The following is a 19,073-nucleotide window of genomic DNA, read 5'->3' on the forward strand; positions in this document are numbered from 1 at the left end:
TTAAATAAGAATAGCATACGACAAAAACAAAAAACACATTATTTTACTACAAATGCGAAATAGTTAGGTTGCTAAGAAAATAAAGATAAAGTTATTCCATCCGTCCCTATATTTAGACATGTTGGATTTTTTTTTACTATATACATATTCCTTTCGTTTGAAAAAGTAAAAATATTATTAGTAAAAAATATAACTTCAAACATATTGACGATAAAATTTATTTAAATATAAGTTAAGATCCATTCAAAAAAAAGTTATATATTTAAGATCAAATTCTCATACTCCATAATATAGTTATCGTTTATTAAAATTCACGGTAATTAAGAAATGGGAGGATAAAATACATAAAAAGTAAAGTAAGTGAGGGCACAAATAATAAGAAGAATTGTGAGGGTAATTTCATATTTTGGGTAGTGCTATAAATAAAGACAAAAATAAGGGAAAAAAATGCAACAAGAAGTCGAGAACAATATTTTGGGGACAACAGTATTTTACATTGGATCTTGCTAACGAATGCCCCTGGATGTTAGATAAGCATATTAACTTGGGGTGTTTGGTATGTGGGTGTAGGCACGTAAAATTTATACATGTACCACATTGAATATATACGGGTCAAAGTCAAATTATTGACTCGATGGTTGCTTGACTATTTATTTATTTATTTAAATTAATTAATTTGGGTGAAATAAACTAAGTTAGCCCATTTTAATTAAAGTGTTTTAAGGTTATAATAGTCTAGCCCAATATTGAAAGCCCAACTCCAATGTACATCAAACCCTAACCTTAGAAGTACCGCACTCTATAAATAGAGCTCTCTCTATTTTATTTGGAGAGGAGAAAACAAGGAGACTACATCAGAAAATAGAGAAGACCTCTCAAAACTCTAAACCTCTCCAAAGAAAACCTCTCAAACTTAGAGGAAGAGCAATAAGCATTTGACGTGTAGTTCTACTCTAGAAAATCATATGTGGAAGAGATTAAGCCTCGACGGCCCTCAACACAGGAAAAGAAGAACTTCAAAACATAAAGAACATCACCAGTTCAAATTCTACATCAAATAGTCATTGATCGAGATCAAGCCTCGTCGTCCCTCAGTTAAGAATACAAGTTAAAGGTCTACATCAACAACAAGTCAAAGGTCTACATCAACAAGAAGTTAAAGCTCTACATCAACTATCTTCGATCGAGATCAAGCCTCGACGGCCCTTAATCAAGAATAAAGTTAGCTTGTGGAACATGTCAAAGTGGAGATCGAATAAGAGGAATAAATTAGAGATTGTACCCAAAATTATCAAATTAATAAAATCAATATTTTGTTTCATTTATTTTGAGTCTATATTTTGCAAATTTAAAATTTGTGTTTACAGTGGGAATTGAGGGTGGGATTAAGAGTTTTAATCCCAATTCAAGAAAAAAACCTTGTTTGTTTGATGAGAATTGGAATAAAAATAGGTTTGAGAATAAGAATATTTGGGGGAGAATTCCCACCATTTTATTACCTAGGGAAGGTAGTTAATAAATAGATGAGAATGAGAATAAGCTTAAAATGACATTTTTGTTATTAATGAAAACAATGAAAATGAAATATTAGTAAGGGCATATTTGTAAAATTGTTATTTATTCCCTATATATTCTCACCCACTATCCCTATTGACATATTTTCATGAATTCCCAACAATTAATTCTCATTATCATTCCCACCTTTTAATCCCCAAACTCTCATTCCCACATTCCAAACGCCGTGGTATTAATTTGAAAATACATGACAAAATCACGTATTAATCGGTGTAATTAATATTTATCGTAATTTAATATATCTATCTTTACTTATCTTTATAATCCCATTCCTCCGGGCATTCATCGCTTTTTGCCTTTTATATTTAGCTTTAATTTCCAATTTTACAATTTCCTCCAACCAACCATAACTTGTTCAGCAACTGAAACCCCAACTCATCGGAGATTGAAGATGTTGTTTCAGGTGGGTGGGCAGGGCACTCGCCCCACATTCTTCGAGATGGCGGCTGCTCAGCAGCTTCCTTCCAGTCTTCGCGCCGCCCTCACTTACTCTATTGGCGTATGCTTCTTTCATTTCTTGCTTAAATAATCTCTAATCTTAGTTGTTTACTTCAATTACTCGTTTCTGGGTTTATGAATTGATGATTTTTGGTTAAAATTGGTGACTTTGTTGTTTTGAGATGTTCTATTGGTTTAAAATTTGATGGGTTTTAATCAAATGTGTTAGATTTTGGGTATGTAGTGATGTTGATTGAGTTTCTAATGATTTGGTCAGATTAAGTATTGCGGCGAAGAAACAGATTGCGCTTGTGATTTGTAGTTTGTATTGGAATTTTGATTAGTGAAACATGTTTGTGTTGGTTCGGTGAGTGAATTGACCCTATCTTCTTTTACTATAACCTCACATATTGACCCAATTTATTAGTTGTGATATATATGTGCGAATATGATATTTAAGGCCAAAAGAATGTCGATTTTGTGGGATATTTTGAGTTTATGATAGGTGGTAGCTATCTATCAAAGAATTCCGTAAACGGTGTTTGCTTAAAGGAAGAGCATTTATTAGAGGATTTCGAAGAAGGAAGATAAGGGGTGTTTTCGACTATGATACATGATTTACTGGTGGTGTTAGGTCGCTTTTTTAAGTATTTTGTCACTTATTTTTAGGAATTGGGTACTAGAGGGTGCACTAAAGGACTTCATTTTCCGTTAACTTCTCCTGAGTAGAAGATTTACTTAGGGGGGGGGGGGGGTGAGACCATTCATATGTCTTGATTATTTCTATGGAGGTACCACTAGGATTAAGTGTTGGTTTCGTCCAAAAAAAAAAAAAAAAAAAGGATTAAGTGTTGGTTTATCATTACAATAATGTGCTTTTTGTTTGCCAATATTACTAGAGAACACATGTCAGAGAAATCTGAAGTGGTAAGCACAAATAATATTAGACTACTTGACTCCTTCGCCTTGTTTCTACTTCTGGGCTATCAATATGGGAAACTGATCCTTCTCCCTCCTTCCTTAGATACATCCTGTCCAACCTGGTGCTAGTCGTGCTATGTGTCAGATTAGGATGGTGAAGTACAAATGCAATTCCTTCCATGACATGTATTTCTTGATTGATGGGTTTTTGTGGAAATCATGCTCTTCCATTTGGTCCTTTACTGAAAATATGTTATAGATCATTGTAAAATTTGCTTACTTCTGGTTTACTTTAATGTTTTTAACATCATTAATAGTGCTCTGAAGAATGGGGTCAATCATGATATTATGATATGCTCTTTTTTGTCCCTGCAATATATTCGTGATCAAGCTATTTTTTTTACATGGTAATATGGCACCTTCTGTAAATTCTATCCTGTAGACGTGTTTCTATAATGATTTAATGAAGAAACTGTTCTGTTGTTGCTTCTGTGTTTATGACCAGTTACTCGTTGGTGTGTTGCTTGTCTTTGTTTATTTGAGAATAAGTGTATGATTGTATGTGATCTTGCAGGTAATGGCTCTAAGAAGGCCAATTTTACATAAAGTGTTGGACTATGAGAATGAGTTCTTTGCCTTGTTGATGCTAGTTTTGGAGACTCATAGCATGAGAACTACGGGTGATCTTTATATAACATTTTTGCATTCTCCTTGCTTTCAATGTGCTTTCACATGATAAAGGAATTTTAGAATGATATTGGAGCTCTCTTAAATGTGTTGTAATATGTGTGAACTTATACTTGATCTGGCAATCCCCAGAAGTACATTGCTTGCAGAGCCCGTCTTGAAGTGACCCATTGATCTGGTGTCAGATTGTTTTTCAATATTTACTTGATCTAGCAATTGTTTTTCCAATGTATAGGGCTGAGTCACAATTTTAAGATCCTTAGGGGCAAGGCTGCCTTCATTTTGAATTCTTGACCTCTCCAGACTTTCAGAATAATCCAGGCCATGTTAATGTCGGATCCATTTCAAGCGATTGTGTTCTTTTAAAAAGGGGATTGATAAGGAAAGTGTGTTAGGAGTCTTAGGAAAGTGATCATAATGTTATTGGTAGTAACTAGTAAGATTAAACCATTTACTCCAGTGATTTTTGTTGACATTCATTCCTCTTAAAATCATCCTAATAATGAAGTATCTGTTGTGGTCTTATTTTTTATTATACTTTTCATTGCTTTCTTAGGATCCCCTGAAGTTTTTCTTTTGCTTGGTATGTTTTCAGATGCATCTTTCTCAGAGTCGTTATATGGCTTGCGAAGAAGAACAGTAAAATTGAAATTGAAAAAAGATGCTCTCCATTCCAGTTCCACAGATGGGATTCAGCTTTCTGGGATAGAAAAGCACCAAAGAGTCCTTTCTGTTGTCTTTCTGGTATGCTTTCTGTATGTTTGACTTTTATATATATTTATTAAATCATCTGTATCACTGTGACTGTAAATACTGAGTGGTTTTAATTTTTGTAACAAGTAGTTAAATTGTCATATATTGCAATCCTCTTTGAATTTCTGATCTCTGTGCTGAGATGTACAGCTCACGACACTTTAAATGGGCGTAACCATTAAGTTGTATATGGAAATTTAAATATAATTTTTTTTTTCTTATAGCTTATTTAAGAAAAAATGCAAAATAAAAAGAGATGAAAAAACTTGGCCTTGAAATTTGATATTCTTTACGAGCTGATCCATTTAGAGGGTCTTTAGCTAGTTTGAAATTTTTTAGTTCCTCACAAACTTATTTTTGTAAGGACTGAACATTCTTTGCCTCTGAAAATGTGATTGTTTCTCTCCATTTTTTAAAAATCTTTGTAGGTTGTGTTACCATATTTTAAGTCAAAATTGCATTCAATATATAGCAGAGAAAGGGAAACTGCAGTGCGTGCTAGCTTATGGGGACCAGGTGATGAAAGTTTTGATGATGCTGACTATCTAGATGTGGCAGAGAGTCCAGTTGACCAGACTAGAACTTCAGATCAAGATCTTTCATCAAGAGAACGAATCTTGCAAGGAGCAAAGAAAATTATAGCTGCTTGTTATCCCTGGATACATACTGGCCATGAAGGTACTCTATATCTAAGAGCTGAGTTGCTTATTAACTTTTGATGGTGCATTTTGCTTTGTAATTTTCTGATAAGGATGTGATCATAAACCGACAAAAGTCAATCTGATTTATTGTTGGCCTGAGTGGCACTATGGCTCACCTATGTTTGTCCTGCTATATTATGGTAAATGCATAATCCTTTAGCTTATTTGTATTAGGAAAAGGTATCCGTTGAACACCACCTCTTGCCACCTCAAAGCCATCAAAAACTACTTTCACCTTTCTCTCCCTGAACATCAATGGAGTCCACAATAGCCATCCATTGCCATTGCTAATCGGGCTTTTTTACCTGCTTTTTATCCTTTATCATCGATTGCAAGTTGAAGAAGATCAGCAAATTACTGGAGGACGTGAATCGAATCAGTGCAATATGAGGTAAAATTTGTTATTTGAGGGTAATGATGGAGAATTTAGCTATTAAGCTTAGAACGACGATTATTCCATTTCTCTTTCTCTCTCTGCGGGCATGGTTGCTAGTAGACTGGTTGGGAGACTTGTCAATGATGATGTGAACTGCTGCATGGCGTGTGTCTGTGTTGGAGTGTATTTTATCGCTGTGCATGCACATATCTGTTTTTGTGAGCTTGGTGGATAGTGAGTTGGGAAAGGGGGCTGGGAAGGCAGGAGAAGATGAAATTTGGTGGCTTTTGATGGATAACCATGCTTGTATTTATCTAATTCCCCTTGAAAGGGAACTAGAAGTCCTATTGTTACTTTGGTTTACTTAGTTGACCTAACTAAGGTAGTACAGTCACAATACTACATACGAATTGAACCAGGAAAATAATTCCCTTTGATTTTTACTTTCCTGGTTCCACAACCCCCTTTATTTTAACTGCTTACTTTAGTTATCTTGACTTAACAATACTGAATTAATGTTGTTGCCTCAACTTGCTGTAACGAACTAGATGATTTTAAGAGCTAAACTAATCAGGAAAGTGATTGAAAGAGAGATTGAGGAAAGTCAGGCAGCTATTCATTCATTAAAAAGAGCAACTTTCTTACAAGGAGGCTTGAGGCCACCACTCTCCTTAGTGTCTTTAGGACACAAATCTCTAGATCTAAATCACCACAATACTCAAGATACCTAAGCAAGTTCCTGCTTCCCCTTTTTATATGTACATCATCAGTCCTAGAGGAAATAAGACAAAAATTAGGAAGGCAACAGCTGTCACAATATGACATGCTGCCAGCTCTGCAATTCAGTCCTTTGGCTGCTCCTGAATGGTGTGCTGCTACACTACCCATTGCTGCTCCCCTTCTCCTTCCCCTTGCATAGCATTCTGTCCTTTCTTCCCTCTTCTTGTATATGTGATCAAGGCCTTTTGCTTGCTGTGCTTGCTGCCTAAGACATTCGTTGCACTTGCATGCCTTTTTCTAGTGTATAATTGTTGGAGTTGATCATTTTCATGTTTGTTTCTTGATAAACAGTTGAAATTTGAAGACATGTAAATTACAGCCTACACACGCGCGCGCAGAGACACACGCGCGTACACACACACGCATACCCACCCACACACACACACACATGCACACACACACGCATACACACCCACACGCACACACGCACACGCACACGCACACGCGCACATGAATTTGTGTGCTGCTATTCTTCATTATATTCATAGTAGCAAAGCTCATATATATGTATAATTTTTTTCTACATAATAGTGGCAATGCTGCTCGGTGAGTATTATAGTCATGGTAACAATGTTTCTGTGTTTGAGCAATGAAATTCTTCCTGTTGATTTGACTTCTGAAGAACTTTTTGTACTGTGGTCTCTTTAATGATTGGTTAGTCATTATAATGAATAATATTCAACATCCAGGATTAACATTTGCTTATCAAACATTGTATCTGTTGGATGCTACTGGATTTTATTCTCTTGGACTGCATGCTTTAGGGATCCAAGTCGGTCGGGCTACTGGACAGGAACTGGTATTACTTTTGTTCACGAGTCTTTGTATCAGTGAAGCAGATTATCTGTATTTTCTTATGTTGAGCTTAACCTTTTTCATGTCAAGGTAGATGGATGCTTCTTCGAGAATATCAAGGATGAGAAGTCGTGAACGTGAGAGACTTCGTGGTCCTCCATGGTTAAAGGTAATGCTCTATCCAATACTTACAGAGTTATAGATGAGGAGAAAAGCACAATTTCCTGCTACCCATACACAAGTATCTTCTGTATCTGTTATATCACTTTATGAGCAGTGGGTGTGGTGACTGTGGTCCGTGTGGAATTGGATGGCTAGAGAGGTGTATTAATGTTATTAAATTTCAGAAAGGCTTACCAGAACTCCTTAAGTCATTGAAGACAGTAGCTGAAAGCTAATCCCAGTCACCCAAAAGGGGGAAAAAGTCTCTTTAAAACTCAACTTTCTGTAACTTTCTCCCTTTGCAAACGAATACCATTTGTTTCAAACAAATTCCTTATATTGACTGTCCACTCGAGATTTCATATTGTTTGAAATCATTGTTATGCTTTCCTTAAGCAGCTACAGAAAAGGCAGCAAAAGAAACTTGAGCTATGCATTCATCAGGAGCATTCACTTTCTGGTTTTCACGTGTCAATCAGTAATTCTAAACAGCCAATTCTAATATAAGTTCAGGTCATTTACTCAAGTGTTTTGGAGCTATTGCAAAAATGAATATAGCCTGTAAAATATTGTCTAAATAGTCAGAGGGCATGTTTTCCAAAATAAGGCTTGAGAAATCAACATGCTACAGCTAACAAAGTACCCCATCCATTTCGTCAAAACAACAAGAATCTAGGGCATATTGTATCTGTCTCTTTTCAATTTGAGTTGAATCAATAAAAAGAAAAGAAAACAATATTCCTTATGTTGCTTTTCATCACTTATGTTGCTCAATATATTCTCATACTTATGTTGGATATGGTTACATGTGCAAGTGTTGGACTTGGCTCATTCCGCTCATTCATGAAAAGGTTGATCCTAAAATATAGTGTCAAGTACTTGTTCCCATATCTAACAAAGGTACTTAAGGTGAAATGAAGAGTCCGAGTAACATAATTTATGGCACCTATTGTTATTTGCTTATGGGTTTTCGATTTTTTTTTGCTCTATTGAAAAATTATGTGAAGTTTTTGTGTTAGTTTTTTTATCATATCGGACTACGTGATCATGATTTAGCATGCATGATATTTCAGAAATTGCAAGGAGCATTGCTCAGCTGTATGTATGCAGCACTTGATTATTCACAGACAGGGTTAATTGCTGCCGTATTTGTATTCAAGGTAAATGTATTCCTGTAAAATGTTATGACTGAGGTCTGACAATTTTGAAGCTCTATTCCAGAGAAGCTTAGCCTTGTTGAGTATAACTGATCATCATTGTCCTTCATTCCTAATGATCATGATTGTAGATGATGGAGTGGTGGTACCAGTCAGCAGAGGAAAGGATGTCTGCACCGACTATTTATCCCCCACCACCACCACCTCCAGCCCCAAAAGTAAGCAGTATCTTCGTACCTACATCCTAAGCACTCTCCCTCCTCCTCATCTCCCCCCCCCCTCCCCCCTCTCTCTCTCTCTCTTACCTCTCCCTTAAAAATCACGGAAGGAGAGTGTGTGCTTGTCTACCCGAATTTAGAGTTACTTGCTTATTTTTCCTCTATTTTGAATATTGGAGCTTACTTATTACTCTATACAGGCGGCTAAAGAGGGTATTCCACTGCCATCAGACAGAACAGTTTGTCCTTTGTGTTCGGAAAGACGTGCAAATCCTTCAGTTGTTACGGTATCAGGATTTGTTTTCTGTTATGGTTGCATATTCAAGTATGTTTCTCAGGTAAGGCTTGAACCCTTGCATTGCTTCTCAGATTTCAGGATTCTATTTCAACACAGTGACTTGTGGCTTTGTCTGCTGTTTTGAAATAAATTTCCAGTATAGAGCTCCTGTTTTTTTTTTTTTTTTAAAAAAAAATTTGAACTTGATTTTTTAGGCTTTCTTTTTTTGTTGTATAACTTGTATATCATGACTATGCAATCCATGCTTAACCTTTTGGCTGATGTTTTTGCAGTATAAGCTGTGCCCAGTCACACTCATCCCTGCTGAAGTCGAGGACATTAGACGGCTCTTCCATGACATGTAGACTATGTGAAAACATGGAATATGCCAATGTGCTTTTTTCTTGGCCGTGTTTCTTTTATTTTCTGACCTGAAAGATGTTTCAGTGTCCATTAAGAAGTATGCTGTAAATAGTTTTGTCCTGATATATTACATTTTCTAAAGATATAGATTGGTGTAAATCTCTTTCCTTTTGTATTTGTAGTCCTGGATTATGTTTGAGGCAAAGTATGGTGTCGTTAATAAGTTAAACCTTAAATGAAAGAGACCACCGCAATGGTTGTTGCTGGGTTGATACATCTGTAGCCTACGTAAAACAATAATAACAGCCTCTATGAAATTTGCAATGCCAACATTATGAACATTATGCTCAGCTTCACGAGCATATATGATTGACACTTTGAAGATGATGCCCACAACAATGAGATCTCTGGCTCCATGCAAATGTTTCATCAAAGAATAGGAACCATTGCAATCACCAACATTTGTCTGACAGATGCATGAAAGCAGTTAAGGACTTTAGCATGAAGAGAATAACCAAGGCAACCCCTTCGACTCCTAAGAGCCATCGATTTAGATGGTTTAAAATCAAGACTACAAAGAAACAAGCTCGGCCTAATTCTGTACTCGGAGAGGAAATGGGATGAGTACACACAACAGGGTGTTTATTGGGATATATAAGATAATGATTCATAAAATGAACCATTCATTAGGTTGGTTTCTAAAGATGCTTCACAATTTAGAATTCTGGATAGTTCATAACTTTGTAGCTTAAGCCTTTAACACTTCACAAACAAAATGCTTAAAGTCTTACATCTTGATTTACTGTCACTCTGTCACACATTGTTCTTCAAATTTTAATGCCTTTTTATTCCTCAAATTAACCCTGATATAGGATATTTGTAAGCTAAATTGCACGTATTCTCACGTTTAATTAGAATCATGTTTCAGCTGTTTGATCAAAAGAAAGGATAATAGGACCTTCAAAAAAATTAACACACATTTTATTGCAACTCACACAACCAAATTTAAGTAGTTACAATAGATCACACACTATTAGATATAGTCAATTGACCACACTAATAGAGCAAAGAAATAAAGAATTTGGGGATGGATGGGGGAGATTTTTTTTCTTTTCTTCTTTTCTGTTATACAGCATTTCTTTCCATCACATTGCTACAATCTGTTCACTGCCTTCTTTTTCAAGTGCTTTCTCCAACCTCGTTTCGAACGGTGTTGCATCCCATATCACTTCGGCGCTCTGCAATCAAATCACCAATTCACAGCAATACCATAATCAAAAGACATTAAGCACAAAAAAAAAATCCACTAATTATTGTAACAAGTAACAGAATTTAACAAAGACAGTTATATTGTCAGACTAACCTCTCTGAATCTGCTTTTGGTACTTTTTGTGCTTGACCCAGAATTAGTTGTCTGTTCTGTATGACTCCAGTAACTTCCAACAGTTCCAATGATGGGGATATCATCAGGATTCTTGCTCGGTGATTTCCTCGGCGAGGAAGTAGCCGAATGCTGCCTTAACTCCTCAAGAGTTAAAACTCCTAATATAGGTCTATCCTCAAATTTATTGGGTGAACAAGAACATGTTTTTCTGCCAGATGGTGAATTTCCCACTGAAACTGAGCTGCTTCTGCTGTTATTCTTGGGTGTTCCTTCTGAACACATTAGCCAGCTAGAAAGGCTTGTATCAACTCCGATTTCTCGTTCTGAAACAACCGCCTTTTTTACAGGAAAGCTGAAATCTTGGCCCAATGAAATCACATTCTCCTTTGCTTGAGACTGATCCTTTGATGCAAGCTTTGATCTTGCCTTAATAAACTTCCACTGACTGAGATTCTCAACCGGGTTCAATACTGAATCGACGTATTTATGAGCATTTTCGTCGAATTCACTCGAATTCGAGTCTTTATTAGATGAATTCTTGATTGGCATTGGGCTATTCACTTCTTTATCCCCTGTTTCTGACTCAAACCCCTGTTTTCTGGAATCTAAAGACAGAGAAAACAGAGATTCTGATGACTGTTCTTGACATTTCAACTGATTTTCACTCTCAACTTCATCATCTTCTTCATCATCAGTATAATCATCATCAATTTCACTTTCATCAGATGATAATTCATCAAATTCATCATCACTATCTCTACAATTTCGATACCGATGATCAGTTGGAAAAGAAAATAAGCTCGAAGAGCTTGAATCTGAACTACATTGACTACGAAAACCAGATTTCTCTTCTTTAATCTCTACTCTCTCATCTTTCTCTTCCTCTTCGTTTCCCTCGAAACCGACATCCAATTCTTCCTCTGTACGAAGATCTTCATAGATTTTCACATTCAAATCAAATGTAACCTTCTTTCGCTCACTCGAATTCGCCTTCTCGATTTTCTCTTCTCTAAACAATACAACAACCAATAAATGATTTGATTTTATGGGTATTAAAAACCAACAAATAATTACAAGAAAAATATGAAAAAACTTACTTTGAATCAGGTGTAAATTCAATTTGATTTTCACCCTTTTCTTCTTCTTCTTGCTCTTTAATCAAATGGGGCACTTGAAAACCTTCAACAGATTCATATGTCTGCAGCTGATAAAATATAAACATCGAACCAATACATTAAAAAAATAAATAAATAAAAAACTAAAACAAAATCATCAAAAATACAAGATGAAAAAACCCCTTAAAATGAACATACATGATGAAGAAGGGAAGATGGATTGGTGTTTCCGTTTCGTCTTCGACGTCTTCGAGAGCGCTTACAATTGCCAAAGCAGGTGGAAAAACAACCCATTTTATCCAGAATTGATTGATACTACTGATAAAGTTGAGAACTTGTGAATTGCAACTTGATCAGTGTTTAAAAGGGTAAAATGGTGAAGACCCAGAAAAGTGGTTAATCTGCATTAAGATTCAGAGAAAGAAAGAAGAAGAATTACATTGTTTTTCATTGAGGAATTGAGGTGAATGAAGATGAATAATGTCTGGGGTTTTGGAGGAGATGAAGGTTTTCGGAATTGTGAGTTTGAAGGATTAAATTGTCTTTTTCTTGAGTTTAGAAATATGACCGTTGGAAAAGTGTAGGGGGCTAGCTATTGAGCCGTTGCTGGCTGATTATACAAGTATCACGTAATTTTTTTTTCTTTTTTTTTTGGTGGGGTGTTGTATTTTTTTGGGCTATTAATTTTGGGTTTTGTTTTTGGATGTTCATCGATATAGTAGACATACAACGAGCTAGGCCCATCATAACTCATAAGTACATAGGATGATGTATAATTATTGGCGGAGCTAGAATTTTTGGCCGGTATACAATTAGATAACCAATATAAATGCATTCAAGAAGTGATAAATATTTTGTTTCTTTGGGTGTAGAGAGAATCACGACAATAATAATGTCGATGAGATTTGATTGTGTACCACCCCTAAGATTTTAATAATTAAGCTAGTTGGCTTCTATTCCATGTCTGTGCTCTCAGTTCCCTCTATTAAATTGCAATTGCAATTTCTTTGTGGCATATTTTGGGCATTAATCTTAAATAAGGAAGATTGGAGAATCGCTTAATATTGTTGTTGGCATTTTAGAGGAGAAGAAAATTTGTTGAAGAGAGAATGAGAGGTTTTAGTGAGTATATATTGAAGTTTTTATTTCTATTCTTTGTGTTGGGTTGCACAAGTGCTCTGCGGATTTAGATCCAATATTGCAAGTAGGATAAGGTACAACCAATTATAAATTATAATTGCCATTAGTTATAAGTTTATAACTAAAACCTTTCTGCCTCTCCTCTTCTCTCCTCCTCTCTTCTAGGGTTTCTCCAAATTATTGGCCGTTTAGGCCGAAAATAGTCTAATTTCTTCGAAAATTAGACTATTTTCGACCCTTTTCCCTTATTTTTCTTTAGTTTTGCAATTTAGTTTTCAATAAATCTACACGAGTAGTGTAGATATTTGTCCGTCTCCCTATGGTGGAGTCGTTAATTTTTGTTAGTTTTTGTTTTTGCTTAGGGTTTTTTTGTTTGTGTGTCAGGGTCTATTAAAAAGGTAATCATCTTTTGCCCTATTATCAGTTCGTTGGTAAAGAGTTGTCCGAGATCGCAACGGTTGTTAAATTTTCAAAGGCGTTCAAGTGAATCAGACGAAAATCATCCTTACGGCTATAACAAATCGTTAGACCGTCTCTTCGAAAAGGTTGTATATTCCAACGATGTGTGAAGAGATGTATCACATTGCAAGATCTATTCAATGATCGTAGCTTTGATGAAAGAAACCTTTATTTAATTCAATTTTATGTATTTGTTAATTTAGATTACATTTATTGATGCCATATGGCTTTTGATTAATAAATTGATTTGTTTCAAAAAAAAAAAAAGTTATAAGTTTATAACTAAACCTAAGGATATGTTGTTCCAAGAACTTATTACTAAGTTTATTTTAATTATAAATAATATAAAAATTTGTGTTTGTTTATTGTTAAATATATGAAAGTTTGTATTAATAGAGATTATAAAAATTATGATTTTGGAAACTACAAATTAAAATGAATTCAATAAGATCCTACCCAGATATTGCAATATCTTACATCAAAATTCTAGAAATTGATTGTGTTTTAGTTAGAACTTGTAATGTAATTTCCGAAAACTTATACTTTGTCTCTAAATTACAAAAATTGATATGTCTAAAATCATATAGAAAATTTCCAAAAACATTATTAATGTTAAAAAATTTATTCCTTTTAATATCCAAAAATTATATACGATTTATATGAAGTACAATATATATATCCTCTATGTTTCAATATATATATATATATATATCCTCTAATAGCTTAAATCCGTCCCATGCAGCAAAACTCACAAAATAACTTTTTTTATTATAACTTGTAGTCTTATTTTGTCGCATTTGTTGTTTTTATTTTGATTGAATTAAGAGCAAAATGAAACAAATTAAATGCACTTATATGACATTTTATGAATTAATCTATTAAGGATACTAAAAAAAAGGGTAGTTGTATAAAATATGGGCAAAAATCACCTACTCATACTTTAAATTTTCATAACTTAATCTGGATTTCTTTAAAGGTAAAGAAAAAGAATGGATTAGACCTCATCATCTTTCATGATTTTTTTTTTAGACCATAAACTTTGAAGTAAGGAGCAAGGCAAGGGGATCCCCATATCCAAATACCATTATTTTGGTAACGGGTTTACTTGATATTTTAGAGGTGTAAAGTTCAAATTTTACAAACTTGATAGCCTAATCTAAAATATATTATTCGCATTTTCTACTTACAATTTTACAAGGACACGACAATCTATTCTGTAATCAACAAAATTTTCTTCAATCGTATGATGCACACCTATATCTTGATCAACAAAATAATTTTTTCTTCTTTTTATAATAAAGTGTAAAATTTAATGTAATCAAGTCCAAAATTATAAGTATCATTGGTCATTTCTCATGGTCCATGGTAGGTAGATAAAGCACATTGATGATTGAATCCTAGCATGACGGCACTAACACTACTATCTCTATACGTACTACATTTTCCACCATCCAACACCCCACGCTTGCTAACTGCTAGGATGGACTATAACATTACTACATTAGTCCCCCTTTTTTTTTTTTTCTTTTCTGTGGGTAATCAAGTACTCCTTAGCCAATTGTTTGGGTCAAGTACTCAACATAAGTATACTTTGTGTTATTATTACTTTATCCTTCTTTGAAAAATTGTTACATACCTGACGCGTCATATATAATGACATAGCAGGGAGATTTGAAGAGATACCTACAAAGATAGAGCATTTGATGTGGAGAGATATGAAGAGAATATACAAGTATAATTAGGTTTTATATTTATTAGGTGCATAGTGAGCATTGTGTATCTAGGTGTATTAATCAATAACTGTATTAAGAATAGACATTTAGCAATTAATATAAACCTATAAAATTATGAAAATGTAGCAATTATTCTGATACCAAGGAATTAATACCTCTATCTGTAATTTCCTTTTTCTTTTTAATTTAGGAAAAATACACTTTAATAATCTCAATTATAGGCGATTTACTTTTAAAAATCTCAACTAAAGTTTATTATCTAATAATCCCAACTATGCTATGTGCTTGCCTCCAATAGTCCTAACCGGTCAACACCAAGTCAACGACCTGTTATAAGAGGTTACCATGACATGTGTTAACACGTGATTGGTCCAAAAAAAAAAAAAATACTAAAAAAAAACCCTGACCGCTGTCTGCCATAACCTCCACCACTCTAACTCCTAACCTAAACCGCACCAACTGACCAACATCACCATCCTTGCTCCCACCAAATCCAAGCAACAGCCCATCACGCTGCACTAACAGAGCACAACCCTACTCCCTCACTCGCAGCCATCACCACCCACAACAACAGCCGCTACACACATCAAACCACCACCACCACCACCTCCAATCACATCGTCATCACCCCTACCACTGAAACCGGTCGGCCGACCCACTACCATTACATCTGACCTACCCCGACTTTATCCATCTCCACCTCTAACCACCAATTCGCGCAACTAGGCTATCAATCAGCTCCACCGCATCATCACAGCAACAACAGAGCAGCGGCAGCCACTACTCCAGCCACCAGCAACAACAGAGCAGCCGAAACTTTCCCCAATTGTGACCGGCGGTGGTGAGACGACAATGTTGTGGAGTTTCGGCTTGATTTGGAGTTGGAATTAGAGTCTCCAGCTTGTCTTGTTGTGGAGCCGCAACTCCGATTGATGTTCGTAGTCGCCATTATTGATGAGGAGAGAGAAATTGAGAGAGTTGAATTAAGGTTTGGGATTGTGAGTGAGGAACATTGGTCGGGGAGGGCTGGGTGGGTGGTTTCTAGGGTCGGGAATGGATGGTAGAGGCCGGCCGACTGTTTTCGGTTGTGAAGGTTGGTCGGTTTTCTGGGATTGGCAGGCCGGTTTCCGGCGAGGTTAGGGGGCGGGGTTAGGGTTGCGCCGAGGTTAGGGGTGGGGAAAGGGTGGCTGGAACTTTGGTTTTTATTTTTATTCTTTTTATGTTTTTTTTTCTTAATTTTGGACCATTCATGTGTTGACACGTGGCGATTAAAACAAATTAAAAAAAACTCTTTTAGCAGGTCACCGTCATTGGGACCATTGGAGGCAAACTGACCCCATGGTTGAGATTATTAAAAGTAAATCGCCCATAATTAGGATTATTAAAGTATATTTTTCCTTTAATTTAACCTTATTTTTTGGTAAGACAATCAATCACCCATCCAACAAGAAATACTAGAGGTAGAGGATCATTCTCCATCTCCCCCAAAAGTGACTTGGGTTTTGATCATCACCCCACCCCTCATGTGATAGGTCATAGGTGGAGTGACACCCCATGTATCTTATTGTGTAAAAAAAAAATCCAACAAAAAATACTTTTAAAATGTTAGGAACACCCTTTTGTAAGAGTTACTAGTGTATCTCCCTATGGCATTGAATGACACATTTGATGAGCATTTCATAATCAAAGATGGCATTACTCTCCATTCCCGACCGCAATGTAGCTCAAATGTTTCAACCTGAACTCGAATAGTTCACGGATTAGGTAGGCTCATTAACATACCTCTATAAAGCTACTCCCTTCGTCCCTTATTTACATTCGATTTCCCAATTTTCACGAAAATTAAGGAACTTAAAGATTTCTTAAAACCATGATTGGGAAGTACAAATGTGTATGTGGGGTTAGAGAGAGATAGAGAGAAATAAAAGGTAGTTGGTAATTATTGAAGCGATAGAGAGATAAAGTGTTGGAAAATGATGTCAAAAGTAAAAAAATAAAAATAAAAAAATAAAAAAGAAAATTGACGACAACTCATCAAAAAGAGGGAATATTGTCAAAAAGTACATTGTTTGAATAGAAATAGGCATGTAGTTTTGAAACCCACAAAAAGAAAAGTAGGCATTAAGATAAGCGACGGAGGGAGTATTAATTAATTCCCAACAAGTGGTATATAAATATACACACAAATTATATTTAGTCAAAAAAAAAAAAAACCTTTTTTTTTCAATTTTAGGAAAAATTGACATGAATATTATGGCCTTTGCCCGGTCCGCCATAAATAAAACCACATTTTGATAATCCCCCAATAAAACGACCTTTGCACACGATCTTCTAAAAATGGGGCGAAACCGGATGATAACCTGTTTAATGGGTTAATATGATACGTGTCCCTTCGTAATTGGTTAATTGCCTTTTTTTATTTTTATTTTTTTAAAACAATTTTCTTATTTTAAAAATAATAATAAAAAAAAATTATTTTTAATTTGTTTTTTTTAAATCACCCCCACAGCCCCTACCCCGTGAAACTCCCCACCTTATCCCCACGACTCACCGACGCCAACCACCGCCGATGGGAAATCAGACGAAATCCTCCACGCCGTTAGCCATCGTCGCTGGCACATTCTCTCTCCTTCCTCTGCCACACTCTCCACTCACCCCCACCACATTCCGCGCAACTCACTTTCTCTCTTCTCACCACCACCACCTTTGGCTTTTGGAGGGGAATGTGGGGTTGTTAGATTTGGGAGGGGAAGGCGGTGAAACTCCAACTACTTCACGATTCTCGCAGCTCAAAACCCCTCGATTTAGCGTAGGCGTACGTTGGGCGAGGATGTCTAGCGGTCTAGCAAGGGTTGGGTACCTCAGGATTGGGGTTTATTGGTTGCGCGGTTGCACTGCGGGAATGAAGGGAGGGGCTGGGTTGTTGCGTTGCGGGAATGAAGGGGAGGGGGCTGGGTTGCGCGGCGGTGTTGTGAGGGGAAGGAGGCAGCTGACCAGGTTGCACCGTGGCAGGGTGTCACGGTCCGAAAGGTTTGACATCGGATCGTGCGGCGCGCTGTTATCTTTTGGAAGCAAGAACACAAGCCTAGAGTGAGAGAGGTTCGTGGGCACACAGCAACACGAACCAAGGGTATCTCAATGAGGCACTCGTTAGCAACGAGTGCGGGGTCGGGGCTTGTGACGGCCGATACTTCGAAGCGGGCACAAGCGGAACCGACAAGGATGTAGACGTCTTTGAGGGTCTCTTGGTTTGGTGGGGAGCTTTAAAACAAGGCAAGCACAATATCTATAAAGGCTTAAATCAACACACAAGTCTTAAAGTAAAGGCAACACGAATAGGAGCTTTCATTCATTCAACCACTCGCTCCATATAGAGCTTTATTTTGATTACATGGAGAAATACTAGTGAACACTGAAATTACAGTAACACAATAATCTCCTCTAGCGTCTAAACTACTTATAAGAATACATTGAAAGTCTAACATAAACTAAGTAGAGACATAAGAAAGCAAAATAAGGGCAAATGAAAGGAAAATACATGATGGAAGAGGTTGGATCCTAACATCCTCCCCCACATAAGTTGTCGACGTCCTTGTCGACTTACAAAATAGGACTAAGGAGAGTAAAGAGGTTCTTGATCCTTAGGTCTCTGCTGAAGATGTGTTGCGCTGTCTGCTCCTGATGTTGGCTCGGGTGCTGATGTTGCGGCTTGAGTCTTCTTGATCTGGGTGGTAGGGCTTGAGGCGGCTGGCGTGAAAGACTGGGTGTATCTCCATCCATGCTGGAGGTTCGACCTTGTACGCATTCTTCCCTATCCGTTTTATGATGCGGATGGGGCCTTCGTATTTTCTGATCAACCTTCGATCTCTTCCTCTCAAGAACTTCAGTTGTTCGGGTAACACTTTCACCATCACCATATCCCCAACATCAAACTCCAACGGTCTTCTATTTTGATCATCCCACTTCTTCATTCTCCTAGCTGCTCGCTCTAAGTAGGCCCGAGCAATCTCTGTGTTTTGCTCCCACTCCCTTGTGAATT

The 19,073-nt window shown here is 36.5% G+C and overlaps 2 protein-coding genes across 3 annotated transcripts; one reads left to right on the forward strand and one right to left on the reverse strand.

Moving 5' to 3' along the window:
* Positions 1 to 1,845: 1,845 nt before the first annotated feature.
* Positions 1,846 to 9,477, forward strand: LOC110704549 (peroxisome biogenesis protein 12). 2 transcript variants are annotated; one of them, XM_021882349.1, is made up of 10 exons: positions 1,846 to 2,074; positions 3,509 to 3,614; positions 4,217 to 4,365; positions 4,803 to 5,052; positions 6,996 to 7,030; positions 7,121 to 7,195; positions 8,262 to 8,348; positions 8,477 to 8,563; positions 8,764 to 8,901; positions 9,134 to 9,477. In XM_021882349.1, exons 1-10 carry the CDS (start codon positions 1,967 to 1,969, stop codon positions 9,203 to 9,205), a joined length of 1,107 nt encoding a protein of 368 aa, XP_021738041.1. In that variant the 5' UTR covers positions 1,846 to 1,966; the 3' UTR covers positions 9,206 to 9,477. The 2 variants fall into 2 exon arrangements, with proteins under 2 accessions (XP_021738041.1, XP_021738040.1); XM_021882348.1 differs by having other exon boundaries at positions 1,847 to 2,074; positions 6,921 to 7,030.
* A 680-nt stretch (positions 9,478 to 10,157) lies between these two features.
* On the reverse strand, positions 10,158 to 12,314 carry LOC110704550 (DNA polymerase alpha catalytic subunit-like). The gene is made up of 4 exons (XM_021882350.1): positions 11,901 to 12,314; positions 11,685 to 11,791; positions 10,567 to 11,596; positions 10,158 to 10,441 (listed from the first exon to the last, which is right to left on the reverse strand). The coding sequence occupies exons 1-4, from the start codon at positions 11,994 to 11,996 to the stop codon at positions 10,349 to 10,351; spliced, it is 1,326 nt and encodes a 441-aa protein (XP_021738042.1). The 5' UTR covers positions 11,997 to 12,314; the 3' UTR covers positions 10,158 to 10,348.
* Between the last annotated feature and the right edge of the window lie 6,759 nt (positions 12,315 to 19,073).

This window comes from Chenopodium quinoa, unplaced genomic scaffold, assembly GCF_001683475.1.
Source record: "Chenopodium quinoa cultivar QQ74 unplaced genomic scaffold, ASM168347v1, whole genome shotgun sequence".
Taxonomy (NCBI): domain Eukaryota; kingdom Viridiplantae; phylum Streptophyta; class Magnoliopsida; order Caryophyllales; family Amaranthaceae; genus Chenopodium; species Chenopodium quinoa.

Excerpts from the sequence above, each read along its gene's own strand:
- LOC110704549 (XM_021882348.1), top strand. The coding sequence starts at position 1,967 with ATGTTGTTTCAGGTGGGTGGGCAGGGCACTCGCCCCACATTCTTCGAG. Across the intron at positions 4,366-4,802 it reads TCCTTTCTGTTGTCTTTCTG|GTTGTGTTACCATATTTTAA; the intron begins GTATGCTTTCTG and ends AAATCTTTGTAG. Across the intron at positions 5,053-6,920 it reads GATACATACTGGCCATGAAG|GATTAACATTTGCTTATCAA; the intron begins GTACTCTATATC and ends TTCAACATCCAG.
- LOC110704550 (XM_021882350.1), bottom strand. The coding sequence starts at position 11,996 with ATGGGTTGTTTTTCCACCTGCTTTGGCAATTGTAAGCGCTCTCGAAGA. Across the intron at positions 11,597-11,684 it reads GAATTTACACCTGATTCAAA|AGAAGAGAAAATCGAGAAGG; the intron begins GTAAGTTTTTTC and ends TGTATTGTTTAG. Across the intron at positions 10,442-10,566 it reads CCAAAAGCAGATTCAGAGAG|AGCGCCGAAGTGATATGGGA; the intron begins GTTAGTCTGACA and ends ATTTGATTGCAG.